This window comes from Aythya marila (assembly GCF_965140915.1).
Source record: "Aythya marila genome assembly, chromosome: 3".
In the NCBI taxonomy this organism is placed as follows: domain Eukaryota; kingdom Metazoa; phylum Chordata; class Aves; order Anseriformes; family Anatidae; genus Aythya; species Aythya marila.
In genome coordinates, this window is record NC_139044.1 from 16,903,115 (window position 1) to 16,920,276 (window position 17,162).

Here is a 17,162-nt window from a genome sequence, read left to right on the forward strand (position 1 = left end):
GAAGATAATTTACTTAGAAAGCACTTGATTAATTCAAAATTCTGTTAGGCTCTGTGGGAAAAATGCAGTTTGCACTCAGAATACAAACACTGTTGTTTGACAATGTCCAATATCTACAAGATGAAGTCTGTAAATCTGTACAACGTGGAAGACTGCCCCTTGCCACATATATCCCTCTAGTCTCATTTCCACACTGGAATACCTTCTTCCATTTAAGCCCAGTGAAAGTGAACCGATTAACTTCGGCCACGATTAGTGTAATCTGAACTACATGTGTAAATCCATCCAGTGTCCCAGGGACAACCAATTCCTCATTCTGTGAAAGTATTAACTTAAATTTATAGGGCAGAACTGAAATTGCCAGGTGCATAAAATCTTAATTATGCTTACACAAGAAATACTAGATCTTCCTTCTCTCGCCTTGTAGTACACACAATTCTCATTTGAAACAACAGCTGAGTATGCAATAATAATTTGTAATGTGAAATATTGTTAATGTGTTTCCTGAGAGTTTCTTTTCTAGAACATAGCAGAAATTACTTTTATTGCTCAAGTTTTCATTACAGAAATGTCATACTACATATATCTTTGGTCTCTCATGTACCTTGCTACAGGGCATGACAAGCTAATGACAAGGCTTTTTTCCCCCTCTCCCTCCCCTTCATATTATCATCAGTGCACTAATATTTAGATTTACTTTGGAGCAAATAGTAAATGTCTATGAAGCTGTTTTCATTTCTCATTCTTATTCTGATTAATGAGCCGGAGGAACATTGCTTCCCTCCCTTCTATTTCTGTGGTTGAAAACATTGAGCTTATGACTCTTCTGTACCATTAAACAAAATTTTTAGAACTATATTCCCTACTGGATGGATGGGACTTGTGTGACATTGATGGCTTTTCCGAAAGGGAATAAGAGTCAGCAAAGCCACCCTTCAGCAGCCACTACAGGATGGAGGAGGTAAGATACAATACCAGACTGAAATATTTTTGAGTGGATAAGAAGGCATCAAAATCCATTTTACACCTAAACAGCCGGGGGGGGGGGGGAGTGCAAATCACTTGCAGTAGGTAACCCAGGGCTGTCACAGGCAAGGAACAGAAAACACAATACTTTCTGATGACTAATTGAGAAACAGCAGAGAAAAGAATGATGTTAACCTGCAGAGATTATTAGCATGGCTTGCTGTGCCTGTACTGAACAGCTACATTACAGTGAATGTTTATAAAACAAACCATATCACCAGTCAGAAGATAACTGAGCACAATCACGGTATAAATTATTACAGAAGACAACAAACAGAAGTTATTCAGAAAACATCAAGAACGTGAAAAAGCTATCGTATCGGTCCTAGAAACAAAACAAGCCAGTAAAAAGCAACAAATTTAAGATTTAAAATCTAGCAATTTGATAGACTTTTTTTTTTTTTTTGACTCAATGATTAGGCAAGTTGTCCTATACCGTATTTTGTGGATTTTTCTCCACAAAATAACTTCACTCTGAAGTGTTAACCCTGCTATGGTTCTGTCCTGACTGGCCTCATGATACATACACACTGTATAATTTTAAAGTAATGTGTTCAGACTCAACCCTTACTGGTATGCTTTTTTATTTTTATTTTTATTTTTATTTTTTTATTTTTTAAAAGAAAAACAAGATCCATGCAATTATGAACATGAGAGGTACCAATACAGTTCTCAGGACAGTAAAGACGTGAAAAATCCCAATGTCTCCTCCAAACGCCAATCAAAATAATTACCACAGCTTATAGCAGCAAAACAGAATTCCCATCTCAGAGGAACAGTGGCATTTCAAGTGCATTTTATCCAAAAATTGGAGGAAAAACTCTCATCAAAAATTTTACCCAATGAAATATCCAAAACTCTTCAATAATGGTTTTGATGTTTGTTCTTGCATTTTTAAGGCAAAACATAGTCATTCATTTATCAGCATGTTTTCTTTGCTTCACTGAGCTGACCTGCAGTATTTCTCTCAGACTCATTTCATCAAAAATGAAATTGCATTCTCTTGTGCTGTACAACACAATAACTCAAACAGTGTCATTATTCTTTGTATAATTAGTTTTCCCATCAACACTCATGCAACTTCCATGGCATGCCACATCCAGCCTGGAGGAGACATGCTGTGTGACCACAGGCATAATGCACATCCCCAGGAAAAAGGACATAGAAACTTTGTTCCATGTGAGCCCAGGCAGCAAAATGCTGGAGACAGCTGAAAGGTGTTTGGGGTCAGTCCAAGAAATCAGTATTTCATCAAGCTTGTCCTAAAGGAAAACATGTAATCAATGCTGAACTTTTCCCATGAAAAGTTCTGGTTCCTTGGAAGATATAATTTCTGAGGAAAAGAAATTGTGCACTTGCCCTAAATTAGTTGTGGCATTTCAGTTGGATACAAAGCTCTTCATTTTTATTTTTTTCCCCTTTCTACCTATCATTCCTGAGACTATTAAGTATTAGGGGTTTCAGTCTTTCCAAGTGGTAGTTTCTGAAGTCCGGCTAAAAAAGAAAAGCTCAGTTTGTTTCACCAACTTGCAGTACCTCCCAAAAGAGGTAGGCAATGAGCATTTCCCATGTTCTGGAGCTAAAACGTAGTCTATGAATTGCAGCTCTGTCAGGAAAGAAAAACTATTAAGATGGGAGAGAGAGAAATGGAGAGGGAGAGAGAACAAACCACTCAAGTTGAGTGCAGAGGCAAATAACTGGAAAAAAAAAAAAAGCCATGAAAATTTTGCAATTTTAATTTCTCTGCTCCTTCAGTTAGAAAAAGACATTGGTGTCATCAGTGTCTTAGAAATGGGGAGAATCAATATAATAAGAAATGCTGAGAGGGTCATGGGGAAAAGGATATGGAAAGAGTTATGTGCAATGTCTGTCCTCTGCAAGGTGGAAACGTGATGAGGCAAAGGAGTCAGGAGTGTATGCAGACCTATGGTTTTCCTACCCTGTGAGTAATTATTTTTCTCTTTACTTTGTCTACAATGCAACAAGTGCAGCATCTGGATGTTGTGTGTATGCGGAAATTCAAGGGATGAATGTCTCCTCTGCAAACAGGGCCGGGCCACTCACTTGAGGTGAAGGGGATGTACTTTAATCTCTCTGCTGGAATAATTTCCTTTGACTCTGAAAATCCAGACATCAACATTACGTCTCTCCATGAAATCCTGCACTCCTCTAGTATAGATAATGACAGAAACAGAGTGCCACTCAGCCGTACTTCTACTGAATATGAACCTCACTAATGATCTGCTAGAGTCTCTCTTTAATGCTCGATTGTGCACATGAGTACAGTGCTGCCAACTTCAGCAACGTCGTAATGTTTCAAGAGTTCTTGAGATCACTCAATGAAAGCTGCTGCTGGACAGCTACAGCATCACTTGCTTCACTCGTGAGGCTCTTCCTGTGAAAATTCACCTCACTGAGGCCAGTTTGCAAGCCTCTAGCAGGCTGGCATTTGTATGCTCTTGGCCAAGATTTTCCAACAGAAGTGGCAGCTGGATTCTACAAGGCAAGGTGAGCACTGCTCTCCCCAGACTTCAGCAGGCAGTACCACTTCCCACCCTATAGTCTGGTCTGTGCTTCTCCCATCCTTTGGACACAGAATATGTTGAAAAGAAAAAATATCCAAGTCAGAGTCAAGGAGAACAGGGGCAAGAGACAGAAAAAGAGGATAAAAAGAGAGAGAAAATGAGATCTGATGAGGAGCTAGAAAGTCTGGTTAGGAGAAATGCCTGGAACTCAAAACTACAAGGGAAGGGTATGCTGAGATGGAGGGAGCAGGGAACAAGCGAGCCCTGGAAATAAGTGAGAAGAGAGAAAACAGCTCATGAGCAAGGGAAAGAAATTCAGTTGTATAAGAAATACCACTCGGTCTGTTTTCAAGTTATTAAAGAAAGAATTCAGCAAATTATCTAGGATTTTTTCCCTTTTGTAATAGAATATCAGAAGGAAGCAAGGAGTGAAAAGAAAGCAAGATGTTATTAAAAAAAAACATTTAAAAATTGTCAGTGCTCTGTTGATAAACGCTTAAGTTGATTGTATCTCTCAGTGTGTTTGAGAGAGACTGTTTTAAGAGGTACTGTTCAACTGCCACTGCCTTGATACTGTCAAGCAGAATCCCCTATCTAAAACAGAAGTAGCAAGAGCAGAGTCAATTCTCTTTCAAACAGGCCAGATACATGACCCAGCCTTGACCTGGAGAAATTGCCTACAGGAATGAAAAAGACAGCCAAGTTCCCAGACAACTGGCTTTTACAACAAAAATAAGAAAGGGGTAAGGATAGGATAAAGGAAGAGAAAGGGAGAGGGAGAAGGAATCAATTTTTGTACTTGTGTCAGATGTTATCTACTGACCACTAAGAAATGAGTACTTGAATAGCTCACCTAGCATTAAATAATAACAAATTACAGTCATCGTGGTTTTGATATGGATCTTCATTGTCAGAAGCATTAGCACACCCTTCCCACAACAGAGCCTCCTGAAACCCAGGCACTTTGAAAGGAAAGGAGTAGGGATACAAGATACAAGAAACAGTTGCTAGATTTAAAAACAGTGTCTCCTTTCAAGCTAAAACAATATCCAAATGGATCCTTTCATGCTTTTATTTTCTGGTATGGTAGTATATTTAGCTAGACATTGTTAAAACATTTGACATCCTCCAATACTCAGGTCATCCACTGCACTTATCATACCAATAGCAATCTTCTAACTAAAGCTATCTTAACATATCTGAGCAAGAACTCTGCAGACGATAATAGTTGTTTCACATTTTATTTTTTTTCTTCTGCTAAATAAAATTAAATCATTTAGCTTCTTTATTAAAAAGTATTTTAATGTAAATATTTTTATAAAAATCTTCCCCTTAGTATAATTTTATTCTATTATAAAGGGATCATAAAAACTGCTCAGTGATCTGAATACGAGAGACAGCTGAATTTGTCTCACTTACTCTACTGCTTGGGTTTGGAGGGGACCTTAAAGATCATTTAATTCCAACCCCTGCCATGGGCAGGGACATCTTCCAGTAGACCAGGATGATCAAAGCCCCATCCAACCTGAATTTAAACAGTTCCAGGGATGGGGCATCCACAGCTTCTTTATGCAACCTGGTCCAGTGCCTCACCACCCTCTGAGTAAATTTCTTCCTTATTTAATCTAAATCTACCTTCTTTTAGTTGAAAGCCGTTACGCCTGGTTCTATCACCACACTCCCTGATAAAGAGTCCCTCCCCAGCTTTTCTGTAAATCCCATTTAGGTATTGGTATTCCTCTCTAGATGAAGCAAAGTCATAAAAACTTCATTGCCTCATGAAAGATTTAGCCTTGTGCTGAATGTCTGCAGCCTTATCCTCATGCAAAGTTCATCAAGGATGGCAGATGGTGCTGCTGGTTCAAGTCCCACATTAGAAGAGGTTTGTCTTGTCAAAAGGAACTTTATTATGCATCTTTGTGGCCTCAAGCCATCAGCACGATTGGCAAACCAAGCAAGGGATGATCAGAAAAATCTCCACTTACATTCAGTAAACAAACTTCACTGCTGCTATTTCCAATAGAAAATCATATTTAGTCAGCCTGGTATAGGAGGCAACAAATATCATAAGGTTATTGGCTGACTTCTACAAAGAGCTGGCAACTGTACTCATTGACTCAGAGAACTCAATGTTCATAAAAAAAAATAAAAAAACAGATGAACACAACCTTGCAAAAAGGTAGTGAGAAGGCAAGTACTTCCAAATGTGAAGGGGAATACTATTCGTTTCTGTACAAGATACCTGAAAACGCTACTGTGCAAGCCACGAACATTCATGTCTTCACTATATTGATTTCTCTTAAGAACAAGTATTATCCAGCACAGTGTGTGGAAAAACCTTCTGGCACAGTGCAGAAGTCAAGAACTCCATTGTACATAGCAGTGTGCAAAGCAGATCTGACAACCCTCTCTGAAAATTATGCCTTTGGTGTTGGTGTCAACCCAAAACCCTGTTTTTGCCAGACTAGTCACTGACACTAACGGTTTGTTATTGCCAGTACAGAAGAGCCCTTCAGACAACCGGTATTTTGGTATAGAAATATCATTCCTACTGTACCAGATCTGCACCACAGAAAATGAGGAAACTGAAAAGAAAACAGAGGTAGCTATTTGACAGAAAGACATCAGGAAAATGCTTTCAGGTATTAGAATTACTAGTTAACAAATACAGTACACGAGATTTAAATTAAAAGCTCTGCAAAGTGCTTCACAGTGGTGTCAAATACCACAATCATCACTGTATTCCTGCAGAAAGAAGGCCTGCTCTGTACTTTCCCAGATCCCTGAAAAGAATCCCAAGTCTCCTCCTTTGCAGCTGCAGCAAGCATCAGAATCTAAGTAGGTTTTTAGCCTTCATTTCCTTCCTTCAGTTTTCCACTTGGGAATTTATTGAGAATTAACTTGCTAATTTCCGTTGAATAAATCTCTGATTTTTCTTTAATGTACAGATGCAAACTGTAAGTTATTGTCCAAGTTGATCAGAGTTCTCCCTCCTTCTTGAGTGGGAAACACTTGATTTATTGGCAATTGAGAACAATTGTCAAGATTTTTGGTTAGGCATAAATACAAATAATGTTCTTTAAAATGAGGGTGTGAAGTTGCCCTACTGGACTCTAACCCTATTGTGTAAGTCATGAAGCACAACTAAGATAAGAGTAAAAGATCTGAGAATACAGGTGAGAATGCACAATCAACTGCATTAGTGCTACACTAATACTCTCAGTATATAGACAGGTCAGAAATAAGAGTTTCAAATCTTGCAAGTATCATAGTATCACAGAATGACTTGGGTTGGAAGGGACCTCAAAGATCATCTAGTTCCAACCCCCTGCCATGGGTAGGGATGCCACCCACTGGATCAGGTTGCCCAGGGCCTCATCCAACCTGGTCTTGAACACCTCCAGGGATGAACACCTCCACAACTTCTCTGGGCAACCTGGCTCACCTCCTGAGTGAAGAATTCCCTCCTAGTATCTAATCTAAGTCTCCCCTCTTTTAGTATAAAACCATTACCACCCCTTGTCCTATCATTATTATCGGCACCTGGTTAATCATTTCTCTCTGAATTTGAAGGGAGGTATAGTACCTTGAAAATTTTATATAGCACCTAATATAGCAGGGTATATTTGCCTTGGATATTAAGGAGATTCTTAAGAATTAGCAAGGAAAGCCCCAAGGCGACTGCACAAAACCACAGGGTATGGTGGGACAGCTGTAGAGGAGATTGCACAGAGCAAGGAAGTTTTTTTTAAAGGTAAAAAATAAGCAGGAAATACAAAAAGAAATTATACTGCAGGCTAGTTATAAAACTTTGCCAAGAGCAGAATGACAGAGAACTTGGCTAGAAGGGAACAGAAAATAACTAGAAACAAGGCTGGCGATATTAATGAGGCATGTTGCCTAGCCCCCAGAAACAAATGTTGGAAGCATTTTGACTGTGACGAAAGCATACTTATATACATAGCAAAGGAACCTAAGAAAGAGCTTACAATTCTGTATGGCAGAAGGGACACCTAAACCATGAATAGAAAAGACAACAGGACAACTTCAGTGTGCATGTGCATGCCTGGGGACAGGAAGCTTGGGTGGTGTGTGTGTATGTGGTAGATTGTTTGTTTGTTCAGGTTTTATGAAACTGAAATTCATCCTGGCTTGTCTACACAGATATGAAGTGCAACACAGGCTAGTGGCAATACGGGGCTGTAAAGATTCATTCAGGATGACTTCTAAAAATTGAAGCAGAAGCCTCAGGTAGAGAGGAAAACAGAAGATCTATAAAACAAGTCAAACAAGTTAAATGTATGAGAGAAACCAAAAGCAAGGGTAAAAAATAGACTTCGGAAATTGAGAATAGCATGACAACCACTAAAGAATAGCCTGCAAATAATTCTGAAGACACAACATAAAAGTTTACAAAGACAAATTTTTGTGCTTAGGATTTGGATGGTATAAAGTAGGATTACATTGTTCAGATTGGTCTGAAGAAATTGTTTCAGCCACGTAAGAAATTATTTTTATTAAAGCCCATTTGGGTTCAAAAGAACAAATATACAAAAAAGCCACTTCCAAGGGTGCTCCATCTCTGGTACCATGCCCAGTTTGGTGTCATTTCTATGAGGCCAGATGTGACAGTCTCAGCTTTCAAGCACAGAAGCAGCTCCCAGAGACTGGGACTAGGTCACCAAGAAGTGTTGCAATTATTTGGGAAGCCACAGGGACTCCTTGTACAAGGCACATTGGGCATTCTAGCTCATCACCTCAGCCCTCCTTTGTTATAGTGTGCTCAGCAGTATGTGAAAGGCAGCAGAGAAAGGTGCTTCACTATACATCCATAAAACTGAATTCTTACCTTAAAGAATAAGCGCGTTTTTCCTCTAATCTTCCATTCTCTACACAATCTGCCCTGCCAAACTGTAATCTGCCCTGGTAGTAGGATGGAATTTGTTGGACATTTTTTTTTCCTTATTTTCTACTTTTATTTTAACTTAAAATTGCTTTTATTTTATTTTTTTTTATTTATTTTTATTTTTTTTTCCTCTCTTTCTGTAATTGTAACGGGAAAGAAGCTGCATAGACTTGGCTTTCCACTTGCATTTAGACCTACCCAACATCAATACAAGACAGCTTTGCCACTTAAAAACTGCCTGATAACTGTTACTAATAATTGCAATTTTCCCCCACTCTCTCCAGCACCATTGCCCCAAGCTGATTTCTGATCTGTTTGATTGGGACTGTAATCAACTGCTAAAAAATATAAGCAATAGCTGGTAATTGAACTTTGGTGTTTTTTGGTTGGTTCAAGATGTCTCATAATATTGCTGCTTCACTACACAATATACCACAGTACTGAATACCATTCAAAATTCACTTTCTGACAATATTAATATATCTTTCTTGGTAATAAACGCTTTGCTTCCACATACATGTCTGACAGCAAGCTGTGAAACATACTGCTACAGTCCAATCTCAACTGACAATACAATAAATCCCTCTGGAGCAGTTTGAAGGTACTGCTTTGTTGTACTTGAGCTGACATGCAAAAGGAAGGCACACTCAGAAGTTTAATAATTCTGCACAAAATCTAAGAGAAAAGAACCAGGTTCATCTCGAGAAATAATAAAGCACTTTTTCAGCAGCAAAACCACTAAGAAGCTTGAAGGAGAAATATATGGACATGTACCTTCCTCCAATGCTAAAGTGACAATTTAATCTGCATAATCTAGTGCTCACGTGGAATGGGGAAACAGTATTTCTGCATCTGAAGACAACTGTAGATCAGGTTCATACTGTTTCATAAAGCTTTGAAGCATTCAACCTTACACATTCTGAAGGGCTTTGATATGAATCTCCTCATCTACTGAAAATGAACTAGAGATTAACTCCTCAGGATACCATAATCAACAGAGTGAAAGCTTTCTTCAGAGCTAGAGTTGAGATACTGAAAGAATCAAGTTTTTGTTAAGTGAAGAAGAAAAACTTGTTTCCCAAAACAAGCATCTGTTCTGAAAAGGTCTGATTCCTCAAAGGTATTAAGGATGGTACATTTTGAAAAGGGAAGGGGAAGGAAAGAGTTACAAAAATTGTATTTTTTTTCTTTGCATTTTATTTGCCAGCCTGAAAGGGGCTAACAGTTGGCTAGAAGATAACAGCACAGGAAAACCTTAACTGACCATTTTCTGTCTAGAACCGTTGAAGGCTCCTCTCTTAAAGTAAGGATTAGTGGTGCCTGGTCACCAAGACTGGAGAGTTTAATTTCTAATGAATCCATAAATCCAGATTATTTTCTGGATTAACTGATTTCTCAAATGTATAGTTTGGACTGAATGATTTAAACTCTTTTTTTTAGGCATCAAAATATATCTCCAAAAATTTGCAGCACATTTTAGTTGCACAGAATTCTAAGTCAGGAGTTTAAGTGCTCATATGTAGCACCCCAAATATATATATTTTTATACCTTTTTTTTCCCTTCCAGAAGTTTTTCAGAGAGATATAGGTAATGTGCCCAGGTCATTCAGGAAACGCAGGACAGATGCAAGAAGTGAACTCAGTCCAGCAGCTCAGGTCTTATCTTTTGAATCTATGTCTGAACAAGTCTGACCTCCTGGTATTTATGATTAGGTTGCTGATCCGAGGATCTGCACTGCCTCCACTCTTCAGGGAGGCCTAGATTACCTTCAGTCATATGAACCGTATTAAGATCTACTTTTTACCTAATATTTTGGAAAACAAAACCAAAACCAAAAACTTGATTATGGGATTAGTAATAATTTTCTCTAATGAAAGACCAAATTGGAGTTATGTAGTCATTTGCTACGTACTTACTAAAAAGTTTTGTTTGATATACAGTATATAATATACTCGATTCTTTCAGTATATATATACAGTATATAATACTGCAACTTACCATTAATAGTGCCAGAAGAAATGTAAAATAATAATGGTAATTAAAATGTATGATGCTATTTTTGTCCCTGTCCAGCTCTAGTTTATCTGCAATACACAGATCAAAAGAAATAAAAATCAGTCCTGCATTACAAACTCTGACCTTGTTGAAAAGATTTCCTTTGTATTTTCATCATTCCATTAAACACATTTATAAGCTTACTAGCCTTATAATTGCAAATTTAACAGATAGGAAAATAATTAACAGGTGAAATGAAATCATTGGCCATGGGGACAGCCTGACAAGCTCTGAGACACTCCAAGCCAACATTCCAATTGTGGCAGTAACTCTGCTTTTCTAAATAACTCATATGCTATGTACACATACTTGCAGTCTCCTCAACTACAGTAGCACAAAAAATGCAATTAAATAGCAACAAGAAAGGATTGTAGAGAGCACCCTGGGAGCAGAAAATCAGCAAAAAGACAGTAACAACATCTAGTGACATTTGGGATAAATCAGAAACTGCTATGCTCCATGGCAGGAATTATAACAATTTTTTGCCAATACAATGGATTGACAGCAGTACATGGATTCCCTCCCTGTATCAGTTGCATGTGCTTGTAAAACACAACAGAACTTTAAGGAAGGCTACCCATATCAAAAACAGATCCACAAAGTTAGATCATCTAGAAACTCTATTGTGCAACAAATCTAATTCTAACAGAATATAGCAATGTGTTGTTCCCCATAGAGTAGTCCTACAGATTGCTTAGGAACTAAATTAGTAAAGGCCTAACCAAAAGTATTCCAAAACCAGTAAGATTAAATACAGAGTAAGACTTTTTTGCTAACAAATAATAATAATAATAATAACAACAAGAAGAAGAATGGCACATAATTCTGTTGAATTGATAAACACGGGAATAATTATCTTTTGAGTAGTGAGGATTGTTACAAATATTATGTAGAAAAGTTATTTAGCAAAATTTCTGGATAATACAAAACAAGAATCCCTTTGCCAACCTCTGCTGTTTCATCACTCGGGAACCACTTGCTGGTAACACTTCTGACATATTCTTCCTGGTGTCTGTTCCATCTGCCCTATCCTAGTACTATGTAACACATCTTAAATTATCTTGCAAAATATCTAAATTATCTTGCAAAATTATCTAAGCAAAATAAAGCATGTGTAGTGAAATATGTCAAGTAACAAAATAAAACAAATATGCATCCTCTAAATAACTATTTCTGTACCGTCTAGGCTTCATGATGGAATTTGTACCACTGAGTCCACAGGCTTGGGCTATTTTTTTCAGAACAAGTGAGACCATAAGAGCAAAAAGAACATCGCTAGCTCTTTATCCATTGCAACAAAAATGTGTATTCTGCTCACAAGGACAGGATGATTGAACCCTGGTAACAAATAAATACTTGGTGCTATGCTGTTTCTATTTTCCTAATAAAGTTTCAAGGCTTTATAGATATTCTGCTTAAGACTGGTTCAATATGTTGCCAACCAAAACCCTTGCTTGGCTGGTTTCATGCCAAATGAAATAGAACTACCTGATAGCATCTACTTTTTTCCTCTTGTAAATATACATAAGTGTGAAGACCTTGTAAGATATTAATATGTGTAATTCAGGTTATGAGGTTTAAAAAAAAGGGGGGAAAAAAGATACTGACACAGTGCATAGTTCAAGATATGATAAAATCCACCCTGGAATTAATTTACTGCACCCCTCAACTGCAGTTGTTTCGATAAAACATGCTTTTCCTGCTGTAAGCCTGATTTTCAGGAATGGTATGGACTCACAACCACACATACCTTCCAGCTCTTATTTGCAAAACAGTGTGTAAAGTGCATTGAATCAAAGAAGTGTCACCTGTAAAACTTCAAGGTGTTTTCATTTCTAGCACAGGCTTATCAGCTATCTTCCACTCAGAGCTTACAGAATTTTGTCAAAGAATTTATCACAAAACAGCACCATTTTTTTTTCATGTTCTAACACATAGTATTAAAAAGAGTAAACTATAGGATTACTAATTGATTTAAGAAGTTTATTGTATTATTCTTAACTTCTGATCAGCTGTTCTTGCTTCCTACTTAAAGAAAAGATTTTTACAAAAGTAAGATTTGCATGTTTTATTATCAGAGCTTAGATCATCTAATCTAATTCCTCCAACTAAAGGGCACAGGAGCACTTATCAGTTCTGGAATTAAGGTCAAAAAATAATAACAAGTAATAACAAACTGTTAGCCTGCCATCTGTGGCTGCAGTCTGGTGGGTAGGAACTTAACTGTCATTTTGTTAACCTTTCCGTGGGCACAATACCAGAGACTTTCTTCCTTGCTGAGCTGGGTAAGAGCTACTGCCTTTCACAGTGATGAGGGGAATAAATGAACTAACCAGAGAATTTTAATAGTGCAGGCTACCAAGGATTCAACAATACAGAATGGTGAAAGCCCCAGGCATGTCCTTACTACACTATGTGCCATGGAAACGTTGTTGTGTTGCAAGCTGTAGGTTTCTAAGTGAATGGGACAGGCAAGCTCTAACCAAACCCACCTTCTCTAAAGGCATAGACAACCTTTTCTGTGGCGACAATCTCTTTCTGCCATCTGCAGTGCACAGCTGCATAGCCTGTATTGTCTCCAGCAGATGGCAAAAGTGTGCATTTGTTATTGTAGTCAGTGATCTTTCTCTTCCCTTCAGGGCTCCTTACGTTTGGCACTTGCCTGTGCTCCAGATGTGAGCTAGAGCTCCTCCATGCAGCAGAGCAAAGCACTTTACGCTCAGCAGTATTCCCTGCAAATGCCAAGGAGCAATGGCATTGCCAATGCAGGAGGAACTTTGCACAAAGCACTGTTATTAGCTGTGACATACAGCACAGCATTTTCAAAGAGCTAAGGAAAAAGACAGCTGCTGCAGCTCCCCTAATTACCTTTCCCCAGACGTCAACAGTAATTTACAATTTGGATGATATTGCTGGAACTAAGTACAATTTAGTTCCATACACAAGCTCTCCTGCTCACATTTATAGGCCATGTGTTATATGAAAATTACTTCTATTCAAACTGTTTCTATGACTTAGGTCATCACCTGTCAGCATTTTAACTGCAGATTCTTCTTTTGCTGCTGGAAAATATAGAATTTGCTATAGATAGTAATCAGATAATCACATCTTATTTCAAGCACAAGCCAGTAGGACTTGCTATTAGAAACTCTCAAATCTATCACATCAAAACAAAAACCATTTGGAGCTCTCAGTAAAAATTATGCTTCTTAATACACATTCTGTGACAGAAAACAAAAACAAAACACAAAATAATAATAATAAAAAAATCAGTACATACAACAGGGACAACATTAGCCTCATATAAATCCAAATTCAGTTCTGAAGCACTCCCCTACTCTAGTGTTTAAAAATATGTACTATGTTCAGCTATGGCTCCTACTGTTTTGCCACTAACTAAAGTCTGAACTAACATGGGAATGTTAAAGTCTAACTAACATGGGAATTCTGGCAAATTAAAACATCATCAACAAGTAAGATTAATTGTGCCAAGAGGATAAAACATTTCACACAGTTTCACCCTTTAAAGATGAAAAGCTTTCCTCCACTGGCAGTAGCTCTGAACTGCTTTAGTGACAAGAGACTCCATTTAAAAAATACAAATGCAAGACAAAACTTAGAACTCATGCAGATGCACAGAACTCTAAAGACTCGGTAATATTCCAGCCCCAAAAGTACACTTGGGTAAGGAAGAAGTAAAAAGGAATCAGAGCAAATTAGTATTTGCAAGCACTGAGAATAAAGGTGATGTCGACTTAGAGACTCACTGTTCCACGGATCCAGTAGTTTGCTGATGCTTTAAATAATCAAATAAGCAATCACCAGCTTCTACAATAACTGAGACCCATGCATCTACTCAGTGTGGTGTCCTGCTTGTGGTTGTATTGCTGTGCAACTGTGCTTCTTCTCGATCAAGTTATGAGTCAAGTGAGAGGATGAGACTTACCCATGTTTCTCTGGATTCTGCACTGACAAGATTTCACTGCTGCTTTCATCAATGGGAAGGACCCGAGCAATATATTCTCCATGTTGCTGGAAAAAATTATAAACAGCCACTTGAACTATGCATTGGTTGTTGCTGCTTCTCAGCCAAGGGCTCAGGATGACAGGGCTTGGACTCCTGGATTCATTGAGGAACAGGAATGAACCTAGGACAGATGAAGTAACAGGAAATCTTTAAGGAAAAAACAAATTATACAAAAAAGTCTCAGCATACGGATTAATACTTGTCATTTTTAGGCCACAACTCACTCAGCAGCCCTTCTGTACTTCCCACTCATTCTAAGATTATTGTTGCCACCTAGTTTGGAAACTCCCTAGATTTAACTACCAGAAGAAAAGGCACAAAGTGAAAAAAGCTACAAATATTACTGGAGGGAAAAACAAGGAACAGCAACTATAAAAATCAATCAGTCAACCAAGGGATTTCCAAATTTAAGCCCAGGCAAGCCATTAAAGAAGTCTGGATTCTTGTTTTAATGTACTATTACTTCCTGGACTTTATTCCCATCTCTGCAACTTCTCAGGTGTGGTCCAGAGCCAAATATTATGGCCTTGGTCCAGTGGCATCCTGATTTGACAGGTCAAGTATTTATTAAATCTTTGTATCTGTTTTTCTCAGCCAAATAAAGAACACGCTCAATAGCTCTAGCTTTGATCTCCTATAAACAGAAGAGAGCAGCATTCTTAAGCCATAAGAGTCAGCATAAAAGCCTGACATCATTTTATTTCTTCAGCAATTCATTCTAACACATCCATTTTATATGCAGCTAATCCACATTAAACTTCATTATTATCCAGCATGTTGACTCCCCTAGCATAATTCTATTTCAGTACAATTTGAGGCTTATCCTGTTGGACAAAGGCAATGCATTTTCATTACTCTGTTGTTCATTTCAGGTAAGTCAAATTACTCCCCTTTGGCAGATGACCAGTTTACCAATTTTCCCACAGAGCCAGCACACTGGGATGTTTAGCCAGGTAAGTGAAAAGTCAGCTAGGTAAATGAAAGGGACCGACCCTTAAAGCAAGAAAAAAAAAAAAAAATTCCACGGATTCTAGCAAGACTGATCAGATTATCATTAAAGAGGATTTCACTTCCTGCAGCACCCATTAAAAAAGCCTGTCTGTTACTACTTAAAATATACAGATCTTATCAACAGTTTAATTTCACAAAGGGAGAAACTGAGGCCCAAGAGGCTGTAATCTGTTTTTAAGTAAGCATGAATTTTAACAGGAGCAGCAATTTGTTTGTTTGTTTGTTTTTGTTTTGTTTTTTAAATACTGAGGTTGAAACTTCAAAGGAATCATTTTCAAAGTGGCTGAGCAGGTATAACCCAAGTCTCTGCTGCTGCCCAGAATGTCTAAGAAACCCTGTGGAGCCGTGAGTGGATCCTTCTCACCTTCACCTTGGTGTCTAAGCTGTGGATCACAAAATGCTTTTGCAAAACAGACATTCTCAGCTCCCATGACAGTTCATCTCATCCTAAAATGGACCTGGTGAGTTGCCCTTCAGAATTTCCCATTTCCACTGAACTGAGGGTGATGAGCTCAGATTTTAGTAGCTCACTGCCAGATGCCAGTTTACAACAGGGGAACTGCACCCATGGTCACAGATGTCCCCTCTGAAAAAATCTGAGTTATTAATTTACCTCAGGTCCCATAGAGGTATAAGACGAAGATCCAGAATGAAACACGGATTCCTGTCAACCCCCATACTTCCCTCCCACACTTATCATAGGGAGCATTTTTGACAAACTTGTCAAAAAACAGTGTCCTTGGCATTGCGTCACATTAATGACATATCTAAAACTAGAAAATATTTGTACTGAAATAAATAGACAGGAATACATAAAGTACAGCCTTCTCAGGCGTCAAGGTTTGTAAACAGAGATGAGTGAAATGTAGGTGCTACACTTTTTTATTAGCAAGATTCTTTTAATTGAAATGGTAGCCTTTAATCCAGCTATTAAAGGAATGGCTTGATGAATTTAAACAAACTCTGTCATTGTTACAGTTTCATATACACACTATTTTTGCTGGTCAGTAAAACAAAAACAGAAACTCAGCCTTATATATCATACTTCCACGTCTCTCCCTTTTGTTGCAAACAAAAGAGAATTAGAGCACTAAATCTTGTGGTTTTAATTGTACCATCCCCACAAGAACACTGAAATCTCTGACATGAAAGGGAGCAAAGAGACTTCGGCTGGTGGCAGAAACCCGCTAATATTGCAATAATTGCTGATGGTAGCTTGGCAGGTGCGAGAGCCATTTTCTCATCTTACTGCCTTGCAACAGGGAGTGAGATTTCTAATACAACAAAGAAACAAAAAGAAAGCTCACGTTCCCCTTTTTTTTTTCTTTTTTTCCTGTAGTGGTTCTGAATAAAGAAGTGTATGCTTTTTTACACCCTCACCTGGGGAAAGATTTGAAACCTCAGTGAGACCTAGTGGAAAACATGGCTAGCTGCTAGAGCAAATGTGTTAGTTCCTAACCCCCTTTGGTTTGGCTACTTTTATTTACAGGGCTCACTCTGGGCAAATGTGGCTTATTAATCATCACAAGGACAGCTCTACCTGTTAAATTACATCGCTAAAAGGAAAACAAATTTGCCACGGTGGAGGCTACCCAGCCACACTTGGACAGC

The 17,162-nt window shown here is 38.2% G+C and overlaps 1 protein-coding gene across 1 annotated transcript in view; it reads right to left on the minus strand.

Moving 5' to 3' along the window:
• The window catches only part of ALK (ALK receptor tyrosine kinase), a gene marked incomplete at both ends in the record, with an annotated part of 285,134 nt that overhangs the window by 128,663 nt on the left and 139,309 nt on the right, over positions 1 to 17,162 (minus strand). The window contains one exon of the mRNA XM_082756089.1: positions 14,460 to 14,661. Coding sequence (XP_082612215.1) covers positions 14,460 to 14,661 — 202 coding nt within the window. The remainder of the gene's footprint in view (positions 1 to 14,459; positions 14,662 to 17,162) is intronic.